The 19,556-nt window shown below is 35.2% G+C and overlaps 1 protein-coding gene across 2 annotated transcripts in view; it reads left to right on the top strand.

Moving 5' to 3' along the window:
• The window catches only part of GBE1 (1,4-alpha-glucan branching enzyme 1), a 136,928-nt gene that overhangs the window by 42,517 nt on the left and 74,855 nt on the right, over positions 1 to 19,556 (top strand). For both annotated transcript variants that reach the window (XM_056482866.1, XM_056482874.1), the window contains exons 4-6: positions 13,821 to 13,946; positions 15,671 to 15,806; positions 18,349 to 18,439. In XM_056482866.1, the coding sequence (XP_056338841.1) occupies positions 13,821 to 13,946; positions 15,671 to 15,806; positions 18,349 to 18,439 (353 nt within the window). The remainder of the gene's footprint in view (positions 1 to 13,820; positions 13,947 to 15,670; positions 15,807 to 18,348; positions 18,440 to 19,556) is intronic.

The following is a 19,556-nucleotide window of genomic DNA, read 5'->3' on the forward strand; positions in this document are numbered from 1 at the left end:
TCCAACAGGCTTTTGAAGCAGGACTGCCTGTCTGCATGTGAAACAAATTTTTTTCTTTTTTTTTGAGTATAGATCAAGTATTTAGAAACTTGATTCATGAGTGTATGGAGTCACAAATGATGGCTCCATCCATATGGAGCTACTCCCAGCTTCATCTGTGGCTTTGCTAATAATCTTTCATGACACTTTTTTTCATTCCTTGGTGCCTTCAGGACTGAATCCAACACTTCACAGTGTGTACTTGTGATGTAGTCAGATGATGGCACTAAGAAAAAAATTAAAAAGTATCCAGTTCAGGTAGTTCAGAGATGGTTTATCACAAAAGCTTTTGGAGTATGCACATGGTAGGCATGTACCTTACCCTCATACTACAGCAGATCTCATCCTCCCTCATTCTACTAATGGGTGCAGAATGCTGCTGCTTTTCTGTCAGTTTTCCTTGAGCTACATGGTTCAAACATTTGTAATTGCTCATAAATGTCTGTATTTTGTGTGTTAGAGCACAGTTTTGGTGTTCTTTGTTCATGTAGAAGCTGAGAATAGTGATTGTTTGCAGATAGAAATTGCTATGCAGATTGCAGAGGTAGTGTTGAAATACACAGGCACTGGTGTCTGCACTAGACTAAGCAACAGACTTCTTTCTAGTAATGAAAGTATTTCTCATTTTTCTTTACTAAGGGAATTACAGCTTTAAAAGTTTCTTTTACCAGTATGATTCTTTAATAGTTAAGTTAAAATAGTCAACTTCAGACATTATTGTGGTGATTAATCTGTTAGGGGAAGAAATGTCTCCTCCAGAAGGTCCTTATCTTTAGCTTCTGTCTACTCTGCTTTGATCTTCAGTTCCACACAGATGAGTGCCAAGTTCTGAAATGGTAACAAGGTCATTTCTTTTAAATTAGTAATATCTAAGCCAGAGTGGGAAATGGATGGAGTGTAGTCGGTGACACTAATTTAGATCAGGTCAAAAAATATTTTCGTGTGAAAATAAATGAGGAGCAGAGGTCAAACGTTTGCCTGTTTTCAATAGTAGCAGGCTGTCTGCTGTAGCTCTTCAGGCAGTCTTCTCATGAGTAAATATAAACATTACAGAAAATGGGTAATTAAAAAACCTTCTGTAAATCTTCTGACACTTTTTCTATGTCAAGAGATGGATGCTTATGATAGTTGAGTGACTCCCTTGTGATTTTTGACATCCATCTTCAAAATAAGGTTACCTGTTAGAAAAGGGTGTCTTTTTTTCTTTCTTCCATGGATCAATTGGGAGCTTAGAGTGATTTCTGTGAACAAATACTGTTGCTATTGTGGTAGGCTAGTGCTGGCTTTTAAGCTTCTGACAGATGTCATAAGTGAGCACAGATTTAAACCCAAAGCCAAATGTTATCCTTTAATAAAAAATGCCTTTTTACCTCTCATTGTTTCTAATGAGGTAGTTTGAAAGATATTTTGCTTAAACATCAGCATGTTTGTCATTCTACAGTGATAGCAGTTGGAGTGCAAGTATTTACCTTATTTTGTGCTGGAAAATAACTGATTTTTTTTCCTTCATTTTTGGTATTCTTAATTACTTTTTACAGGACACAGAAAGCTTTTAAAATTATCATGGATAGACTTCTATAGCAAGTCTCATCATATGTGATCTTATTAATGCAGGAATTTAATCAGTGTTACACTTTGTCCTTTTACTGTTTATTTATAAATTATTTTCCCAACTGCTTAAATGTACCTATAAATTATGTTCTCACTGTTGTTGGGAAGATCCTGATTTTGAAATAGTTTTAGTGGAGTTTAGGGATAGTATTGGTAAAAACTGAGATCTTAGTATCTGCACTGGGAAACTTGCATAGTATTATTTACAGGACTGCCAAGGAACACAGAAAATGGAAAACAATTGGGAAGTTGAATCCTTTAAGAATTTAAACCTAATTGAAAATAATTTCCAAATTCATGGTCAAGTTCTAAAATATTTTCACACATTAAAATAAGAAAAAATGGCAAGATCAGTACTTGAAAAATATTGATAATTATGGTAGAGCTACCTGCTGCCCTGTAACACTAACTAGGAGAAGAATCCATGTAGCAGAACCACTAAATTTTCTTTTGTGAGCTGGAGGGGATATATTAAAATAGAAGTTATTGTTCAGTTTTCTAGTTATGACAATAGATATGTGATTTCTGAAATTATTGCCAGAACAATAATTTTTTTAGAATAATAAACTCATCTGACACTTTAGCTAACAGTGTGCTGGGTAGGTGCATGAATCTATATATGCTACTAGTATCACTTGAGTATTCATGAAATGTAGTTCATATATTTTTCCTGGAAAGAGCACCTCAGAAAGTGGTAGAAACTTTTTTAATAACTCTACATTTCATTTTTTGTTAAATCTGTATCCTTTAATTCTTCATGGCTCTGTGTGTGTATATATATTTTATGTGTTTGAATGATGATGTTCATAGTTTTTTGAGGGAGTATCTTGTGTTCTTATAATGAGGTGATTAGATTTGATAACTTGTGCACTTGTTAACACTATTTTTCTACAGATACTCTTGAATGTTGAGTGGTATCAGTGATTGCTGAACAGTTGTAGGTGCCAAGGCCAGTATAAGATTGAAGCAAGCATGAACAACACTGTTCTTTCATCAGTTTGTACAAAATGCTTTCAAAGTTCACTGTGATTTGTTTTAATAGTTTTCCAGTCCAAATGTATTACCCTTTTTAATATTCAAGTGTGCAAAGGAAGTACTACATTGAGTCAGAACATTAACAGCTTATTAATCATGATTTATAGTACCTAAAAGTACATTTGTATTCATAAAGTGCTGGGTAGAGGAAAGCTAGTTGTGAAGAGTAGTTTTAAATCCTAATCCTTTTAGTTTTTACCACTCTATCCTATACTTCATAGTAGAACTGCATGCTCTGTGTTAAACTTGTAAACCTTGAAAAGGAATCAAATATGGTGAGCAGGTAGGTTAATCTGTCAGGGAACCACTGCTAGTAAAATTAATCAAGTGTAATTACTGTCACTGATGAAATAGATGGTGTTGCAGCTGACCCTGTTGCTCAGGAGGTGCAGCAGCATAGTACCACACTGGTGTGGAGTTCAGGTCTCATGCACTTCAAGCAGTCTGCAGTCAAAAACGTGTTTATAATGAGAATGTGAAAACCCAGGATATCTATTAATAATGGCAGGCTGGTGGCTAGGATTCTGGGGACAGAAGTGTTAAAGATGTGGTGGACTTCCAGGGTTGTAAGATATAAATAGAAACATAGAATACCTGGTTAGAAGGGACCTCAAGGATCCTCTGGTTCAACCATTCTTGACAAAAGTATGGTCTGGTCATGATAGCCCAGCACCCTGTCTAGATGTATCATAAGTGCCCAATATAGGGGAATGAAACACTTTCCTGGGGAAATTGTTGTCATTAGTAGATAGGTAATGTGCACTCAGTTGGCTTTTACAGAGGAAGTCTTGAGTACCTGAGCAGAGGTACTAAAATTGATTTCAGTTGAAACCTTCCTGAAGAAATGTTTTCTGTTTCGTGTACATGTACACATAGAAGCACTTTTAATTGTTGTGATTTTTACCTTAGCTTGGGGGAAAAGGGAATATCCTTGCTCAGTCTGCTAAGTTCTGTATCACTTAAATGTCATGTATTAAATGATCAGTAGGATGCAAAAAAAAAAAAACCCAACCCAAAAAACAATCACCAGGTTTGCAAATTTGAACCATGAATGAAACAAGTGTTCTGCAGCATCATGGTACATACCCAATGTGCAAGAAGAAACAGACATGTGTTCCTGGGATTTTGAAGTGACTAAACAGGACTTAAATCACATACCATAGGCATTTCTGGATGTAAGTCATGCTGATGGAAGTAGAACATTAATTCTGTGGCAGTACCCTTCATGTTTCACCATGTGATTGTGAGCCATGACCCTTCAGGAAATTATTGCAGACTTCTTTGGGTTGCAGATGAGGTTTTCCAGCAGGAAGAGTTATCTCCCCATTGGGAGGTAAATGGTCTCTTGATGTTGACTGGATTTATTAAACAATGTGCAGCTCTTCATGGACACATAGGAGAGGTTGTACCCCAAGCCTCTTAACTAAGAGTATAACAATACATACAGGAGTGCTTCTATATAATGCATACAGATTTTTATAGTCTTTGAGCTTCGTCACTGTTCTTATAGTAACTTGTTTCTGATTAAGAGAAGGAAAATATTTTTTCAGCTGTGTATTTTAGAGATTAATTTTCCTTGGACTTATTAATTTTTTGGGGGGAAGAGATTTTCAAAATCAGGGTTCTAGACTAAAAAGTTCCCCTCAGCACAGATGTGTTTTTCCACTGTGAAAATGAACTGTCTATCCTTCATTTCTGTCAATACTAGTTTCTATTAGTTTTCTAAGAGAGGCACAAAAACAGAAAAAGGAACAAAAGTTTTCCTTTTTAATCTGATTCAGTAAACTAGCTAAAGATGTTCAGAAGTTCTGCAATGCAATTGAAATACTTAAATCACAAATGGAGCTGCATCTCCCTCTTTTGGAAAATCAAAGCATGACTTGGCTTAGAAGATAGGCTTTTGCTTCTTTCATATCTTGATAGTATTTTAATCTTAATTTATTTTCTTTCGCTGAGGGAGAAGGGACAGGGAAAGAAGGGGAATTGTGAACAAATATTTAATATCCATAAGTTTAAATTGTAATAGCTGATGTCATGATATATTTACAGAGCAAATAACTGTCTCCAATGATTTCTGAATGGCACAGATTTGTCTGCAGAATTTTGTTAAACATTTTGAATTTTGTAAACTACCTAAATAGTACTATTGTGTCTGATAACTAAGGAATATTTTTTCAATATTTAATTGAAATGCTTGTCTCTTTAGCAGATTTCTTTTTCAGAAAATGATTAGGAAGAAAAAGAGCAAGCCAGATGTCTTTGTATCAGCTGATTTAGTTTTGGTAGTAATCCTAAATTGATCAGGAAAATAAAGCTGGGCAAAGGAATAATGTGGCTAGTGTTCTATTACTTTTTCTTTCCAGTGTAACCAATTTGCAATTTAGGAGGGAGAACAGCCTGGAAGAAGCAACATGATGTCCATTCTTTCCAAAATTTCATTTCAAGGTTTATGATCAATTCACTGTAAGGAAATAACTTCAGTCTACAAGCACCTTGACAGATATGCTCGATTTCTTGGTTATTTGGAGCAGTATGAATAGAGTGTGGTAAAGTTTTTCAGGGCAAGTTGAGTTCTGTAAAGATCTCCCATTTTCCATGCTTCTTGCCCCACCTGTTTGGGTGTAGGTTCATTTGGGAAGCTACTCCTGAGCTGGAGAAGCTGAAGTGTTGAAGAGCTGCTGATTCCTTTGCTTCCTTGCTGCCTCTCCTGAGCTTTGTTACAGGGCTGTGCAGGAGCAAGAAGAGCGAGGCACAGAATAATGCTGTTTACCATGCTGTTCTATCCCAAATTTTTATCAGGCTTTTGTATTTTTATGTAAAGCTGCTGTCAAGTGAACTTTTGAACAAGAAACTCTAGATTCCAGTCCTGGGCTCTGCAGCAGGATTCACTGTATTATCAGAGAGTGTTCTGCTGTGGTCCTGTGCATTAAGAACCAAATAAAAGGGAGTGCTGCCTCTAGATTCCAGTGCTTCTCTCACAAACCAGTGCTGACCTATACAGAGGAGTTGCTCTTTGGTTTCCTCTTGTGTTCATGAGGGGGTGATGTGATTTTATTTTCTGTTGTAAATGGCCTCAGTTTATAGTCCACTGGCAAAAGATCATCAGAACCATGTGTTCTATCTTAAAGTCAGGGTTGATTCTTTATGTGGATGAATGTAAATGGGTTAGCTGCACCACTTAATTAGTGGCTTGTCTTCATTTTCTTGTCTTCATTTTCTTGTCTTCACTCAGAGTCAGGATTAAAAACATGAAGGAGACAAATTTCTTGTGTTTGGATTTGGTTGTTTAGTAAATCATATCTAAAGTTCGTGGTTCTGTAACACTTCCAGCTACCAGCTAAAAGTGAGCAAAATGGAGCTGAATTGAGATAGTTACAAGGTCTTTTAAAGCTGAACAGTCCAATAAAGAACTAATACTTATATTATTTATACTTATGACCCAATACCCAAACTCTTGTGACCAACCAGAAATGACTACCTGAAATCATGAAGAATAAGGAAGACAGAGACAACACCCAAAACCCTTCATCTTGTCCCATACCTATTACTATACATTAAAAACCCTTCACCATGTGAAATCACATACTCCTTTTCTAACTACACACCTGTGACTCTAACTTCATCACTCAAATTTGGAAGCCTTCTCCAAGGCCTCGAGTCAAAAGCAGTGTTCTGCTGGGGGTCAGTGTCAGAATCACAGAAAGTTCAAAGCTCCCAGGTTTCTGGGTTCCAGGCAGAGGCGTACAGGGAAAGGTACTTCCAGCTGATGGATTGTAGCATGGTGGGAGTGGTCTCTTCTCCCAGGTAACAAGTGGCAAGCCAAAGAGGAAATTTCTTCCAGTTGTGCCAGAAGAGGTGTAGACTGGGTTTTAGGAAAGAGTGGTCATGCATTGGAAGAGGGGAGTTGAGCATGGAGTTGCCATGCTCAGAAGTTTTCAAGAAAATACTCAGGGACATGGTTTAATGGTGAGCATGTTGCTGGGCTAGCTGTGGGACTCTATGGTCTTTTCCAACCTAAACAGCTCTGAGATTCTGTTTCTGGAGCAACTTGAGGGTGTTGAGAAAAGGATTTACAATTTAAAGATAAAGAGAATAGCAGGATTATATTGACATCTTGAATGCAGGACCTGTCTTGGAAACTGAACAGCATTTATGAAATAAAATCTAATTCCAGGTCTTCTTACAGCAGCAATGCGTCCAAAGTATATTGGGTCAGATTCTTTTGTATTCTTGTAAATTTGTAGTGCTTTTTTCCTGGTTACCCTATTTATTTACAGCAAAAGTAAAAATGTAAACTTTTTTCTCTACAGTGCACATTAAAAAAAAATAAATCTGGGTATTCAAGCAGTTGTTTTCTGTTTTCATATACTTTTAGAACAACTGAGGGAAGGAAATACCTTGATGTTAAATTTCTAAAAAAAATCATGTAGTGGTAAAACCTTGTTATGTTATCACAGCATCTAATATAACTTTCTAGGGAGTCTTTAAGAGCTTATCCTGCCCATGCTTTATGCTTTGCATTGAACTTGCTTTTAAGTCAGATGCATGTTATTGATATGAGATGATGTATTCCTTTTATATTTGGATAATTTAGTGTCAGAAATGAATAGATCTGAAGGTAATGAAATACTGTAGATTGTAAAATACTGAAATAATAGCTTATTGCCCTTATATAACAAGTTGCTGACATTTCCATATTTATATTAAAGCTAGTCCACTCTCTCATTTTATTAGCTATTGTTGGTTTGATGGCCAATTTAATTATATCATTGTATGAAAAGCCACATATACCAAGAATCATTCTAAATGTTTTCAAGCTATTAAAGTAATGAAATAATAATACAGTGTTTCAGAGCAATTTATTGGATTGATTATATTCATCAGTTATTTAGTTATCATTTCATAATATTCCTTTCCCTAGCTCGAGTATAAATGATAAACCACTATATAACAGATTTCTCAAACATCAGTAATATCTTTAAATTATATATAATGTGTGTGTGTGAGTATATATATATATATATATATAATTTAAATAACTAGTCCAGAAGATTATACTTTTAAATCAAAATAAATATCTGAAAAATATAGAATGACAGCATGGTTTTTTGTTTCTAATGTTTAAGCCTGTCTCCTAATTAGTGGAAACAGAGGCAGACACCTTATGGGAGCACATCATAATTAAATGAAATGCTCATGTATGGATTTGAAGTCTGCTTTAGATGCAGACTCTGAAAGCTAAAGGAGTGGTTGCTGAGCAGAGAAGTTGTCTGATCTTGTGCAACTGTCCCTTGAATTATTCTCCCACACTGTTCTGAAGATCTTAGTGTGTGTACACTGGGAGTTGGGGTAGCTAAATGGAGCTGATGTGTAGAGAAGATGAAGGTAGACAAACACAAAGAAAAAAGTGATATTCACAAGCATATCAAATTTCAATGTGGTGGTTTGTGTCCTGTTACTGCAGAGCTTAATCTGTCATAACAATAGCACAGCCACATTAAGCTTCATTTTTAAACATGGATTTGCATTTTGTCTGAATTTATTTTTGTGACAAAGCTTTTAAATTTGTTGTGAACCTTTCATACTTTTTATCATTATAGATCATCTAAGAAAAAATGTCTGGTGTCTGTTCATAAAAAACCAGCAGATTTCACTGAGTCACAGTAGGTTGAAAATTGTCTGAATGTAAGCACAGTGTTTTCCTTTATATGCCCCAAGACATCCAGAAGGAGTTGTTGGCTGTACTGTGGATAATATAAAAGGCCTGTGTTATTTTGGAAAGGCAGAATGATGGGATACCCAAGAGTCTCAAATGCCTGAAAAATCAAGGCCTCTCAATCTCACTTGTCCTGCATTGGCAGCATCATTATATTAAATGAGACCCATTTCAGCTTCTGAATTGCTCTTGTGTGTTATTGCGTTTTCTTTATGATACTGGACTGACCTCAGAGTGATGGTTTCCCCTTAACTTTAATAAACTGCTCTTGAGAGCTTTAAACATCATTAAACAGACTCATAACCCCTATATTTAGTTTTATCCTACAACCTACTCCCCATACCATGAATTTCCTGTCCTGTGGATGGACATGGAATGTGTTGTCGCTTTGGTGCTAATGTTATTGGGAGATTTAGGTTCTGCTTTGTCTTCCAGCAGTCCAGCATTTGGAAAATTGGAATGCACTTTTGCACACCTTCAAAGCCAGCCTTTGTTGGTTATGTTTTCTCTCTCTAAGATGTACATTTGTTTTTCTAGTGGTTTTTATTCAGATCTGAAAGTTCTTCAGAATCAATCACTTAATAGTGCTGATGCCATAAAACTCAGGTTTAAGATCATGTTTCTTCTGTGTTAGATGAACTCATCTGTGAAATCCACAGCACTTATTACAGTGGTTTGGGATGCTAAACTTCAAGATGCTGAACACTTCAGACAGAAACTTTGAAAATACATCCAACATCCCTATAATGGAAAATGAGTACCAAACATAAATTTTTAACCTTTGCATACAAAAAATATGCAGCATAGGTTAAGGTCTTCACTTCTGTTGTTTTGCAGTTGTACTTAATATAAATTATGTGTCTGTGTCATGTCCATTTTTAGAACAAATTGACTTTTTAATGTCAGGTTTTGAAGGACATTATCATTCTGTCTTCCTGACACTTATTTCTGTGAGACAATTTATTTCCATAAATAAAGCCAGAATCATGTGACAATCAAAGGTCTCATCAAAATTTTGAATACTTACCACTAGGGAAGGTGGGGAAAAACCCTAAACTATTTAGGTGAGCAATTTGTAGACTTGATGTAGGCAAAGAATCAGCATGACTTACTTTGAATTTCCTACATCCTTGTGTTAGACCTTTACAGTGGGAAAGCCATCATGGAGACTCTGGAAATAGGGGGAGAAAAAAACATCTTTTTTGTAGAGTTCTAAACAGGCTTGCTGTTTTAAGACACTTCCCTCTCAGCACACAGATACAAAATGAAAAATCATGATGTCCATGTACTATGCAGTTTGATAATATATCACTTTATCTCATGTTACACACAAAGAAGTCATTGATGTAGACAATAGCAAGTTCTTTACATCTGTTATTTTGTCTTTATTTCATTCTATCTAAATTTAGACAATGTAAATGTAACTCTTTTGAGGTACTGGTTTCTTTCCTCTTAAATAGTTTTTTGCTTTTTTTTTTTTTTTTTTTTTCCATTAATTGGGGAAGGTGTATTAGCTTGTGCTGGAAACCTGGATTTCATTTTTTTTCCCTTGCACTTGTCCTCTTCTTGGAGTGTCTTCTGTAATAATAGGATCAAAAATACAGAGTTTATTTTTACATAGGATTTTCTTTAACTTAAGTCTAAATAACTCTAAAACAGGTTATTTGTGATGAGGGTAAGTTTTTGTCAATTTGCTTGGTTCACTAGACATGTGTTGCATGCTATGTATTTTAAAAGCTTTGTTTAATGGGGGCTGTAGTTTTTATATCAAATAGTGGGATGTGCCTCCTCATATACATTGAGGAATTATCAGGGATATGCCTTGTGAAAATGAAATAAAAAGCTTAATTTAATGTGCATCATGGTTTCATATATGATCTTTAGAGAACAATTTTTTGAGTTGATTAGAAATGTAAAATCATCTATAAAGTCTTGATGAACTAAATAGTAGCTGGTTAGGCTGCAACTTTTACGAATTTGTTTTTACTCATTTCAAACTAGTTTGGAGGAAAAGTACAATATCTGTTAAACTGATTTATAGGTTCTCTGACAAAAGCACTGTGTAATGACTACATTAAGTATTCCTTATGAATGTAAAATCTGTAACAGCACATTTAGAGTATACACAGCCACTAATTCTTCTGTCTGGACACTGCAGAGAAGGGACCAGAAGTCGTAATTTGGGGTGAATCAAGCAAGAGTTTTCACCTGTCTTTCCTTTATGTGTGCTTTATATTTTTACTCATTTTATTACAACTTTTACTTATATGTAATTGTTTCAACAGCAAAGCAAATATGGGAGTTAAAGCTGTCAGACTGCTTGCATTAGAGCTATTTTTGTCAGTCTTAGGCTAAATTGCTATTTGTTTTGTGCTGCCATTCAGTTTTTTCCAGTTTCTTTGCTCATGCTTCAGCTCAGTGTGGTGATATGAGAGTTCTGTCTCAAGAAACTTCAGAAAACATTATTTGGAGTATTTTTATTTCTAACTTTATTAATAGGTTTATACAAAATCAGGGCTGAGGAATAAGATGATTGAATACAGGACTTGATAATTAAGGCTAGGAGAGACTCTGTAAATGGTATTCACATAAAATTAAGAAATATATTAAACCAGCATAGTAACTGAGAATTGAAATTGCCGGGGATCACTTGATAGATCCACAAGGACACTGTGTTGATTATGCTTTTACAAACCAGAAAAGGAAAGAATGCAACTTTTCCAGCTCTGGTGTTGTAATAATTGTTTTTCTTGACTCTGCTTTCTTTGAGCACAGTTCATGATACTCAAAAATTACAACAACAAATAAGCAAACTTGAGTTTTCTACTGTAGGAGTGAGGTTAATCCATAGCCTTGGCTGGACATATTTGAAAACTAAGACCACCTATACTGTAAAAAAGGCAACAAATAAATTTTATGATTACTTGTTTAAAATAAGTGCTCCCCCCCCTCCTTTTTTTTTTTTTTGTTTGTTTGTTTGTTTGTTTTTTGAGATTTTTCTGATATTTTCATGGTCAAATTACATTGCTTCTATTGTTAGATGAATGTATCTTGGGTTGGACTCTATGACATTAAAGGTCTCTTCCAACCTAGTGCTTCTGTGGCAATATTTTCTTTTGAGCATGGGAGGGTTTTTTTATGTTTGCATAATAGAACTGAAAGCAAAGTTTTAAAATGAATGAGCAGAAAAATTTAGATTGTGAGCCTTAAAATAGAGCAGACTAAAGTTTAAGATTGTTCAAGTGTGTAAACCCAACCCTTACTATCATAAGACAAATAAACATATGTATTTCTAGGAAGTTTTAGTTTTATCTGTTAAAATTCTGCCTATGAATGTTGCTAGAAACTTGTACAACTTCCTGTACATCTCTCAGTTCCTGAAAAGTGTAGCCCTTAAATTTGGCTTTGTAGGTGTTTTGAATAAATGCAAAACTAGCACCTGAACAAAATGACTTCTGAATAAATGGGAGATCAAATGCACTGGTGTTTCACAAATGAGGGAAAATAAGGTCAATTTATCTGACTACAGAACAACAGAAGTTCTTACAATTTGTCAGAAGGATAGGATACAGAGTTTGGTTGTGCAGTGTAACTCTAGAAGCATAAATTGAAAAAGTGAAGTAACTGGTTGGTCATTTAAATGGTTTTCTAATTTCTATCTTTTTCCTAACTTTTTCATTGCTTAATGGCTTTAATTAAAGACAGTGCGTGACTGGATTAATATATCATAATAAAGAAATTTACTTTTCCCCCCTCTAGTATCATTTTTGGATTAAACCAGTACTACAGCTAATTAATGTTCTGAATGTAGATTAATTACTTCACATTTCTTAAATGTGCCCACACTTCATAAGCCTGTCTAGTGTGAATTATGCTAAAATATTAGGAAAAAGGAATGCCAAGATGAGTTGGTTATTATATGCAGTAATCATCTTATTTCTGTGATGGGTAAATTGGGACAAAATAATAAAAGAAGCAATAGCACCATCAGAAGTGTGATATTAGAGAGAGGAGATAAGTTTTATTATTTTAAGAGTAATTTGCAAATTGTCAATGCTATCAGCAAGGAGGATCTTCACAGTGTTGGTATCATTTGCAGAAATACTCTTTGGATCAGCTTTGCTAGCACAGCTAACAGAAGAAATTCTCCATGCAACTTTACACTGTTTGCAGTAACTCTCTCTGCTTTTTCTGGTGAGGTTTTTGGTATCCATCACTCCATCTTCTAAAACCTATTTTGAATTTTTGGAGTTATGATACTACTATGTACTGAGGCACAGCAATCATACTTCCTTGCCTTATTCTATCAACTTCCATTAACATATTTTCCTCTTTGTTAGTGGAGATGACCTTTAAAAGGTCCCTTTCAACTGAACATGATTCTGTGATCCTTCTTCCATTACTGGGTTAAGGATACAGATAATTATCAAAACAATGAAAGACACTTGTCTGAGGTGAAAAGGCAATTCTTGGTAATTTTTTCTTCCAGACTACCTGTTAGGAATTGAGAGCAAAGACAAGTCACTTTTCTAAACAGAGAAAGGAGCTGGAAAACAACTCAATCCCTTTCCCATTTGAGTCTTCTAATAATTTCATAGTTTTTCTTAAAAAAAAAAAAAAAAAAAATCCCTGTAAAACCAACAAACAAGCTAAAAAGTCTCAGTCATCACTTTCCTAAAAAAAGCAGAATTAAGAATTCTGTGCCATCACTTGCTTGTACATTTCTAGGTTTTAAATTTGCAAACCATCTGTGTTACTGTTTTAGTGGCGGCCAAGTTACCAAGCAAAACCAGAGTGGTGCTGTTCCTTCTGTGCTGAGGAGAGGGGAGGTGGGATGGGGTGGGAGGATGTAGGAGAGGTGGAACTTCTTCTTTGCCTTAATGCAAAACTGTCCTGTGCTTCTTGTGTTATCTGTGGTTCCAGCCTATGTGGCATTGTTAAGGACTCACAGAGCATGAAAAAGAAGATGGAATTAAGATATTAAAATTGCCTTACTAGATTGTTTGTTTGCCAAGTAAAACAAATCACAGTTCTCATCCTAATGGCATTATACTGTACGTCTATTTAAATTTATAAGAACATGCAAAGGAAATAACAATGACAGGGGTAATTAGGGAACCTAACAGATGTATTTGGGAAGGCTGCTTCTCCCATAACTTATATAAAGCTTGTATCTATCCTCACCTTTCAGCTCTTGCTGGTGAGCATCACTCCTGTCTGACATGTCTGGTTTACTGTCCCTTTGCAAATCATCCCTGTGAGCAGGGTCGTTCTTCCTTCTCTTGACTTGTATTGTGTGTTTGTGTGTTCTATAAATTAAATTTCTGTGTAGTATGCTATTTCATTCTGTGCTGTGGCTTGCATGGAAGGCTTCCTGTGACTATAAGTGACTGCCTGCTTATGTTGTGTTATTTTATAGGTGGTGATTCGTGCTCAAAACGGCGCCCTCCTCTATCGCATTTCACCCTGGGCGAGATACGTGGTCCGTGATGAAGACAAAGTGAATTATGATTGGGTTCACTGGAATCCACCACAGTCATATATAGTAAGGCTTCAATATTATTTTCAAGAAGTGTATAATGTTATCTTTGTATCCCTGTTTGGAAGAAAATAAAAGGAGATAGCAAGCTGGCTAAAACAGCTGAGAGATGAAGGGCTTTTATTCATGGCTTTGACAGAAATAAATGGCTTTAATGATGGATGGTTTTGAGCTGTTTTTTCAGCCTCCTGTAGAATATATAAAAATAGTTATTAACCTGGTGTTTTAAACTTGCTTTGCCATCTGTTAGGCAAGATTGACAGGTATTCTGGGACAAGATGGCTTTTCTTGGTAGGGAGGAGAGCAGGGAATTATCAATACTGGATTTAAGGATTGGTTATCTGCAAATGCAATGTTCAGTTCAACACTAGGTTAATATTCCATGAAGTCAGAAGAAAAACTTCCAAAATAAAATGCCCACGCTCCAATCAAATCCTGGTTTCTTTGTATCAGGAAAATCTCATTATTGAATTTAAAGTACTCTTTCTTCTCACACACTGCTACAAGGGAGAGAACTCTTTGCATCACATATGAAAAATACCCTAGGAGAACATTTGGAAACTTCAGACTGTCTGAGTGATGTTGTTTCATATTAAACTTTCTCATGTTTTCCCTGAAAAGTGGTATGCAATGATTTATATTGGAGATTTCTTCTATTTTGAATTAATTTTTTTCATCTACCTCAAATTATCAAGTAGCTGCTTGATAGAGAAAAAGTTACTGGCATGGAAAATATTTTCTTTGAAAATAGGTAACATAATGTACATTAACTCTTATTAAAGTGTGCAGTCTTTATCAATTTGGTGACCTGCTCTCTGTATGATGCTGTGTGATATTCAGTGTCATCAAGAAAAGGAATGGGTAGGTATTTTTGAAATGTAGAGATTGGGATAAACTAAAATGAAAAAGAAGCCAGAACTTCTGGGTGCAGACAAGGCCTTACTGGAGAAAAAAAAAAAAAAAAAAAAAAAAAAGTTCTTTATGAATAGTAGACGTGTCCAATGGAAAGAAATCACAGGTAATAAGCTTCAACCAGAAGTTTTAGTGTTCACATTGTTCCTTTAGTTTCTGTTCTCATGTGTGTATTTAACTAGTTTTGTTCTACCTTTTCAAAATTTCACCTGAATAATAAACTAACAAATAGGATATTAACTTTAATGTCTTCTGTATTCTTCTCGTATTTTTATCATCTAGAAATGCTGTCTACTGATCTCCAGACTTGGGATTTTTTAATTGTATTTTAATCCTAAGTAATTAGAATATAGGTGATTCTTTGTTATGGAACTGTATTCTTTAGGAATAAAATATTTTAAAGTTTCAGTTAGGAGAAGGCAGTGATTTCATGTACCTGCAAAAAAACAGGTGTGCTTAAGAACATAAAAAACCCTATCTTACGATTTTCTCTCTCTATTTTCCAACAAGCTTCATAGTGATTCAGAAGGACATCAAGTGGAGTGGCTACTATCAGTTAGAACAATGAAGTGTAATTTAAAGAGAGTATAAGAAAAGTGTTGAATCATGAATGTTCAGTTTCTTGTTCATAAAGGATGTTAATTTCAAACATACATTTGCTTTAACAGCTTAAAATGGTCAATTGCTTCTGAAATGCTTAAAATGCTCTTAGAGGAAAAGCAAAATAAACCTTAAATTGTTTTTCATCTTGCAAATCATGTGGTTATGACAACACTCATTAGCAGTTCCTAATGACAACTCTGTTTTTTCTCTTATAGCATAAGAATCCTTCTCCGAAAAGATTAAAAAGCCTAAGAATCTATGAATCTCATGTGGGAATTGCTTCTCCAGAAGGGAAAGTAGCTTCTTATAAAAACTTCACATACAATGTACTACCTAGAATAAAGGATCTTGGTGAGTAATACTAGAAGTGCTTGCAGAGATAATTTTATCTGCCTATGCTCATTAGAAAAGATAACTGTCAAGTATCTAGAAGTATTTTTGCATTTCCCAATCACACATACTATAAAAATAGATTCTTAGGTAAGCAAAAATTATAAACAAGTGAAATTTATGGAGAACAAATGAGGACTGAAATAGGAAATATGAATCAAAGTCCATTCCAGATTTTTAAGTAAAATGCAATTGTTAAAGCCCCAGATAAGTATTGCAAGGTAATTTGCTTTTGGCATGGTTTGCTTTCAGCTTGAAAAGGGACCTGTTTTTGTGACATTCTTCAGAAAATACTTCATTCTTAATTGGTTCTACTAGTGTAAAGCTTAGTTCTGAGGAAAGACAAAATAAATACCTGGATATTTCTTCTTTGTTTTCTCAGAATAAGCATGCTAGGCTTCTTTTATTCCTGAGCAGTAGCTCTGAAGTATCAGAACAAGAAAACTTTAAATATGAAAGACCTTCTTCAGGAAAAGAAGTATATTGGAGAGGATGTGTGAAAAAGCTGGTACCATTATCTCAGGAAGCACAGCAAAAGTGTTCACCTCAATTTCACTTTAATTATTTTTTCCCATGGTCTTTGCACTGTTTCCAAAATGGACAATGTTAGAACTTTCTCCCTATTACTGCCATATGATGAAATATGTATTTTACATTGCTGTAAAATAATCATGACCTCTGTAGCTGAAACCTCTGTGGATGGTGGGTGTGTTTGTGTTTGACTTTTTTTTTTTATTATGCTTGTAGAAGACATTTTCTTGTAGCTTTACATGTTGTCAGTGGTTTGTGGCTTTTGCCTTTTGGTAAAGTTGAGATTGCAGGTGAGATGAGGGAGTTTGCACGTCTGGAAGCCCTTAATAAAAAGCAGTTTTGGATTTTACATTTTATATCTGTGACTCCTTACTGCCAAAGAATTTCACTTGTCCTAGGGAGCTAATAGAATTTACAGAGTTAGGAAAGCATTCTGCTTTGCCTACAATTTTTCCTTTGTGGAGAAACGTTATGAAAAGGCTGAGAGACCAAATAATAAAAGCAATGTCAAATTTAGGGTATACAGAAATTATAACTAATGTTCCTTCTTGTTTATGTTAAGTAAACATTGTGAGAATTAAGTATTTTTAAAATATATTTGTAAGGTCTGTTAGATTCAGTTTTGGAATGTCTTACTTTTTAGGACAAGCTTAAAGACATCGCTATATGAGAACTCTGATATATTACTAGTTTGTAGAAATACGTGCATGACAAATAGTAAAATAAGTAGCAAGCAAATTGAATGAGATTAATTTGATGCTGTTTATTTATAAAACTGCTGTAAATAAAAACAAGTACATTGAGCCTGAATTATAAATCAGCAATGAATCTGACAAATTGCTGAGCTCACACCAACTGTCTTCTAATAATAGCTCTGGTTTTAAATGTCACAGCTATAAAAAACTGAGGAAAAATAAAAAAATCTCACAGCATCTTATTGAAACTAAGGAATGAAGTGATTCTTTTCTTCAAACAGAGACATGGTGGTGGTGGTGTGAGTCTTAATAGCCTATAGATAAAACCTGATTCTTTAGAGTTCCCTTCCTGAAGAAAGCACTGAACTATCTTGGTGATACAGCACAGTGTGTCCCCCAGCCCTCTTGGACTGCTTTGTTTCTTGGGTGAATTTGGAATAAAAACACATTACACTTCTCTTTTTTCTTTTGAGAAGACTCTTCTAGAGGGAAAAAATAATTGAAGTGATTTTGATTGGATAAAAAAAAATTCAAATGTCATGAAGTTAGAGTATTGTCCCTAAGCTGGAGAGATGTGGTCTGACAGATGGGCCACTTGGTGGATAAGGAATTACCAGGATAGTCACACCCAGAGTTTCAGTCAGTGGCTTGATGTTCAAGTGGACATCAGGAATGGGGTGGCCTTAAATTAAAGGAGGGTTTATTTAGGTTGGGCAGTAGGAAGAAGTTCTTTACTGTGAGGATGGTGAGACACTGGAATAAGTTGCTCAGAGAAGTTATGGATGCCCCATCCCTGGAAGGTGTGTTGAGCAATCTGGTTAATGGAAATGTTCCTGCCCATGGCAGAGTAGTGGGAGCTAGCAGATGTTTTTAGTTCTCTTCCAACCCAAACCATCCTGTGATTTTTGTCATGTGTAGCCAGTGTCTAACCTAGACCCCCTGACTGCAAGTGTCAAAAGTTGAAGCAGTTCAGGACATGCAGGTTGGCATAACCAATATTCTGAAGTTAAATAATGATTATACTTATTTCTATCTATATCTGGGAGACTCAATAGGTGTAGATCACTTGAAAAATTGACTGTTTCATTTGTAAGGAGATCACACAAGTATAAACTATTAGGTAGAATTGCTTTGTGAAAGTTACTGAATCTTTAGTCATTAACCATTAGGGTCAGAGACAGCTAAAATGAAAGAGGACTGGAATGGATGTTACAAGTATTGAATACTCTTTTAACTATCCTTGAGGCACTTGTTTCTTATATTTGTTTTTATTATAGGCTATAACTGTGTCCAGCTGATGGCTATTATGGAACATGCATACTATGCTAGTTTTGGTTATCAGGTCACAAGTTTCTTCGCAGCATCAAGGTAAGTTTAAGTGCTCCAGCATCTTCTCTGTTCTTTTCCCTTTCTTCCCATCCATTGAAATCAGTGTTGCTTGCAGGTGTGTGTTTGCAAGAAGGTGTTTAATGGGGAAACAATGGCTTAGGTGTTTGCTGTACCTTCCTCTTAAATCTGAAATCAATTTGGCACAGTGATCAGCTGCTCTGTGAAATGCTTGGGATAGGATGCAGACAAAAAGTCTATAAGTAACTTCAGCTGCTATAGCATATTCCAGGTAAACCACCTTCAGCAGTCTTTATGCATGGCTTTGGGGTTGTGGAATTCTTGGCAGCAACAAACAGGATGTGTAGGGCTTTGTTTTATGGCAAACAGAACTACACACTGTTCATAATGAACTTGATTAAAATCACGGCTCTCTGTGTTCTGTGGAAACTCTTACAGGCTTGTAACAGACTGTACTTAGATTTGAGGCATAGGGTAAAATTACATGAAAAATGAATTTTGGTAGTTGTTAAGCAAATTATGATAAATGTGGAAGTCAATTAAATTTTTTTTTGTTTTTTTTTAATCTTAGAGCAGCTCAAGTGGCAACCAGGCAAAATTTAGATTGGCAGTTTTAAACTGGCTTAATTAGTTGAAACAGGCATGTCAGAGAGGAGGCAAAAATATTTTTTTTAAAAAAGAAGAAAATTGTGTAGTACCAAAATCTAATAACTAGGCAGGAAAACAGCAGATGGTGTATTTTGTGAATTTTGTGGATTATACATATACTTTTGTAATCATTGTGTTACTTTATTCCAGCAGTATGAATATATTCTTGTCCCTTATGAGCTAAGGAAGTGTTCAATAATAAATAGCAGCTTTAAGTTGTATCTGTTACCTTTTATACTAAATTTGATGTATTATTAAACAGGGAAGAGTAAAACTGAATCTATTTCTGGATTGTGTGGATGATGGAATTCCTCTAATGAAAAATGCTTTGAAATGTTAGTTTGTAAGCAATAGCTACTGCTTAGGAGGCTGAAAAACAACCTGTGTGCATCTATAAAGTAGGTGATGAGGAGCTGCTGACTTTGATGTGGTTCCCATGCTGAATGTTCAGTGTTGCCAGCACAAATCGTGACTGTCCCACGTTGTGTTT

Source organism: Oenanthe melanoleuca, chromosome 1 (assembly GCF_029582105.1).
Source record: "Oenanthe melanoleuca isolate GR-GAL-2019-014 chromosome 1, OMel1.0, whole genome shotgun sequence".
NCBI classification, from domain to species: domain Eukaryota; kingdom Metazoa; phylum Chordata; class Aves; order Passeriformes; family Muscicapidae; genus Oenanthe; species Oenanthe melanoleuca.